At 42.1% G+C, this 4,884-nt stretch overlaps 1 protein-coding gene across 1 annotated transcript; it reads right to left on the reverse strand.

Moving 5' to 3' along the window:
* Positions 1-565: 565 nt before the first annotated feature.
* On the reverse strand, positions 566-4,214 carry LOC124123860. Its single transcript, XM_046487045.2, has 3 exons — positions 3,895-4,214; positions 1,640-1,789; positions 566-878 (listed from the first exon to the last, which is right to left on the reverse strand). Exons 1-3 carry the CDS (start codon positions 4,070-4,072, stop codon positions 730-732), a joined length of 477 nt encoding a protein of 158 aa, XP_046343001.1. The 5' UTR covers positions 4,073-4,214; the 3' UTR covers positions 566-729.
* Positions 4,215-4,884: the final 670 nt, after the last annotated feature.

Raw genomic sequence — 4,884 nt, forward strand, 5'->3', positions numbered from 1 at the left:
TGTGTCTGTGTATCTATGTTCGTGTGTCTGTGTATGTGTGTCTGTGTATCTATGTTCGTGTGTCTGTGTATGTGTGTCTGTGTATGTGTCCCTGTATCTGTGTATGTGTATGTGTGTATGTGTGTCCGTGTATCTGTGTATGTGTGTCTGTGTATGTATGTTCGTGTGTCTGTATATGAGTGTCTATGTGTCTGTGTATGAGTGTCTGTGCCTGTGTGTCTGTGTGTCTGTCTGTGTAGATATGTCTGCATGTCTCTGTGTCTACATCTATGTCAGTGTGGCCAGATCAGTTTTTGTGTGTCACTCTTTCTCTGGATGTGTGTGTCTGTGTATGCATGTGCGTGTGCGTGTGCGTGTGCGTGTGTGTATCTGGGTGTCTTCATCTGTCTATGTGTCTAGTAACATTTAAGCTGCATCACGATCGCCTTTAAACAATCGACCCCGGACCAGACAAACCAGCGATCACTGAATTGACGAAATGGTCCTCTTTTGTCTTCTCGAAGACGCTCATTGTGCACATCGACCTGCCGTCCTGGAATTCCCACCAGAATATAATAATCGAACAGAACAAGCGAACAGTTTTATTGATCCAAGACAGGGAAACTAAAAAATACCCCGCATAAACCTTACATGTGTACATTTGGGCTCCAACATACGTCAGAGAACGTTGAGAACACCGACACCAATATGGAACAGGCCACTAGACAGTGGCAAGCCCGCTGTTCTCATTCACTGTGGTGAGAGTTTGTCCATTACGTTCAGAACACCAACACCAATATGGAACAGGCCACTCACTATGGTCATCCCAAACGACCAGCCGAACGAGGCGCCCGACAGCTCCGAACCGTAAATGATGACTCCGACGAGGATGAATCCCGCTGAAAGGAGAAGACTATAGACTCAAGTACCTGCACATGTTCCTATGGACGGTCATTCGTTACGAGGGGGCACGGGTGGCCCAGTCGTCTAAGGCGCCGCGATTCGCTGTGCAGAGTTGCGTCCCTTGGGCACGCCAGAAACCTATGATTGTGGGTTCCAATCCCGGTTCACCCCGATTATGTTTCTAGGTTTGTCAGCACCATACCCGTGCTCCTGGGTTTCACCGAAGTGGTAAACGTCTGAGACCTGCATCACGTCGGGCTTTCCTCCCACATTAAGCTGACACGCTGCGATATAACTTGAATACTGTTAAAAGCGGCGTTAAACCCAACTCACTCACTCACTCATTTCAAGTTAGAAGTAGACACTAACGCATCCTTGTTACGGAAGTAATGCTGTGGCTGGGGTTTGGATACTTACACCAGAAACGTAAGGTAAGTGGAATTGCGACATTTTAACAAGATGTTTTTTACAAGCCTTCTTATGTTCTTCGACTGCAGAGCTGAAATTTGATTGACGGGTCTCCGCTAGAAGTTCGTTGTTGAATGGGATTACTCGTGTTCACTCGATATTTACACTAGTAACCGCCACTCTCAAATATCTCGTGATACTCTCGTAATCCGATTCAACAACAAACACATGTACTTAGGGACCGCCCATAAACTATTCGGCATTAAAATACATTCGTATGTTCCTTTACATTGTGGCTATTGTAACAATTGTTTGCATGACTTTGCGATAGGAATCCATTAACACGAACCTGCAACAAACGCCAACCCAGTTGCTGCAGTCTGGAGAATCTTCTGGTCATTCTTCACATGCACGTACAGCACCATGAGGACAACACAGCCCAGGCAGGCCAGGAACCCGAGGATCTCCATTGCAATCACTGCCTTGGCCCAGCTTAAAACTAAAGACATGGTTGACGTAAGTGTTTGTAAGATGTGTTGATGATGTGTTAAGTTAGTCACTGCCTTGCCCCAGCTTAAAACTAAAGACATGGTTGACGTAAGTGTTTGTAAGATGTGTTGATGATGTGTTAAGCTAGTCACTGCCTTGGCCCAGCTTGAAACTAAAGACATGGTTGACGTAAGTGTTTGTAAGATGTGTTGGTGATGTGTTAAGTTAGTCACTGCCTTGGCCCACCTTGAAACTAAAGACATGGTTGACGTAAGTGTTTGTAAGATGTGTTGATGATGTGTTAAGCTAGTCACTGCCTTGCCCCAGCTTAAAACTAAAGACATGGTTGACGTAAGTGTTTGTAAGATGTGTTGATGATGTGTTAAGCTAGTCACTGCCTTGCCCCAGCTTAAAACTAAAGACATGGTTGACGTAAGTGTTTGTAAGATGTGTTGATGATGTGTTAAGCTAGTCACTGCCTTGCCCCAGCTTAAAACTAAAGACATGGTTGACGTAAGTGTTTGTAAGATGTGTTGGTGATGTGTTAAGTTAGTTGGTATTAACTGTTTGATAGGCATTGATTAGAAATGATGGGGTTGACGGATGACAAAGTAGACACAATTTATGGATAACAACTTATCTTCGCTTGAGAACGGTATAAGGATCTATGCCGAATCGTCTCCTTTACAGTATTACAGAAGTTGTTATCCATACATTGTGTCTACTTCGTTCGTTGGTATTTATGCCGCTTTCAACATTGTTTAAGGATGAACATGGTGAGACAGCTTAATATTGGAGTGAGTGAGTGAGTATGGTTTTACGCCGCTTTTAGCAATATTCCAGCAATATCACGGCGGGGGACACCAGAAATGGGCTTCACATATTGTACCGGGTCTTCAGCGTGACGAGCGAACGCTTTAACCACTAGGCTACCCGACCGCCCCCTTAATATTGGAGAAAGATAAGCAGAATGTTGACATTTACCAAAAGCCACTAAAGCTCTGTCTCTACTCTGTTACTCGGCATAGTGACATATCTGAGATCGCCTCCATGTTTTAAGAAATTATTTATACATCACCTTCCCGTTCCTAACTTAAAGTGAGGTGAGGTGAAATGGGGTTTAACGTCGCGTCCAAGATTATTGCACTTATATAGCGACGTTCATGCACGTGTGTGTGGCTGCTTGTACAAGAAACAGTAACAGCAGCAGTCACAAAGCGATCTTGAAGATGCTGTTGCACAATCTGACGATACTGACGTCTTGCAATCGTGCAAGGGCTTGGTGTCGCTGATTCCTTGTCAACCTTGGCATGTGGTAGCAATTCAATAACGGATGAATGTTATCCGATCTGGGTGGATTTTTATAGGGCAAGAAATGGGGGAACGCATGTGCATTTCAATTTGCACGGAACTCACGTGCATCGTGTTACCATGGCCGTGCCGTGATGCGTTTGGGCGATCGGTTTTATTGTCATCTGCTTTTTATCACCAAATTTCATTTTTCCGGACAAGGTAATTTTAAAGTTTAGAAACTTTGACAAAAATTACCCAGATATTTAAATGACAACTTTTCATGCAATGTTACTTGGGGTGACGTTTCTTTTGCGGTTCAGTATACTAGGACCTTATCTAATAAAGTGTCGATTTACATAGGTTTAGAACAGATCTTTCTCGATTTCGTTGAAGCTCACATGAAACAGACAGATATGTAGCTATAGGTATTGCAAGAGAACATAGACTGTGTAGGATTTGTAAAACGGATTGTATTGAAGATGAATATCACTTTTTATGTGGATGTCCAGTGTATAATGATTTAAGAGCAAAATATGTACATAACTATGTCTACCACAACCCAAATGTTAACAAATTTTGTAAATTAATGTCACAGAAAGTAGGAGAAATTTATCTTTGTTCATTTACCATGCTATGTTACTGAGAAAATGTTTGAATTTGTAACACGCCCCAGGCAAAGAACTACATGCCATTGACCTCATTAGTACCATGAATAATGATTGATTGATCTGGAAAGGTCACATATTGAATCAAGCAACTTTTCGTCTGTTGCTGCTTATAGCGTTTAATAATCGTTCTGGAAGTAAACAATACTTTACTTACGTGACTCAGACGGGTTTTTAATGCAGCCAAGAATTGTACACGTCTGAAATAGGCCCTGGGAAAACCCATCGCCCGATACCCAGTAGGGTGTTGGAAATCCGATAATCTCAGTTAAAAAACCTCCAACCGCCAACCCAAAAGCAATTCTTGAAAACTTGGATGCCTCACGAAATCCCATGTCTCCTGGTTATACGAATATCACAGTCCGATACAGGTGGCGGTATATGCTGGAGTATGCGAGATACAGGTGGCGGTATGTGTTTGCCTGGGTGGAGGGGTGTGAATAAATACAGTAGGGATGGCGAAATAGTTTGGGTGTGACTTGACTGTTCTCAGCCTATGGAAGTCGGGTATAAGTTACACAATAGCAAGCATGTATGAAGGCGGAGAAGGGCCATCGCGTTTATCTCGCTAGTTAGATTGTGGCGGCCTCAAATGGAGTGGAGAATTAGGTATACATGTGTATTGCTGTGTCATTGAAATATCAGGTATTAACTAACAATTAACGCATATCCTTTGTCTCTCAGACATTTGACTTCACTTACTCTTAATGTAAATATTATCAATCATTCATAGCATATACTATGCAATACCAAAAGGAGACATTTAAGTTGAAATAACTTCTTTATAACCTTCATATCTTTTTAATAAGTTTGTACACGTGTGAGAATGTATGTTTCAGTGGTTTGCTTTGAGTCATGAGGCGTCCACTCATGAATAAAGTAGACATACGTAATTATCCAAGGTATGGCTTATCGTGTGTTCCAACTATTCACATCCTGTCTCCGTATTTGTTTGCTTTACCAATTTTAACTTCTTTTGCAATTAGAAGTTGAAGTACAAAGTAAGGATAAGATTGATGGATGACTTGCTTGATAACGGTATTAGAACCTACACCGAAACGTCGCTCTTAATTGTAATAAGGAAGTTGTTCATCCATAAATATTTTTCTTTCTACATTGTTTGGTTGGATTCAAACCAAAGCCTCAG

The sequence above is a fragment of the Haliotis rufescens genome, unplaced genomic scaffold (assembly GCF_023055435.1).
Source record: "Haliotis rufescens isolate VD_foot unplaced genomic scaffold, xgHalRufe1.0.p SCAF_3, whole genome shotgun sequence".
Taxonomy (NCBI): domain Eukaryota; kingdom Metazoa; phylum Mollusca; class Gastropoda; order Lepetellida; family Haliotidae; genus Haliotis; species Haliotis rufescens.

Coding starts and splice junctions, on each gene's coding strand:
- LOC124123860 (XM_046487045.2), bottom strand. CDS start 4,072: ATGGGATTTCGTGAGGCATCCAAGTTTTCAAGAATTGCTTTTGGGTTG. Junction 1,790..3,894: donor TAAAAACCCGTCTGAGTCAC/GTAAGTAAAGTA, acceptor CCATGTCTTTAG/TTTTAAGCTGGGCCAAGGCA. Junction 879..1,639: donor TGGGTTGGCGTTTGTTGCAG/GTTCGTGTTAAT, acceptor TTCTCCTTTCAG/CGGGATTCATCCTCGTCGGA.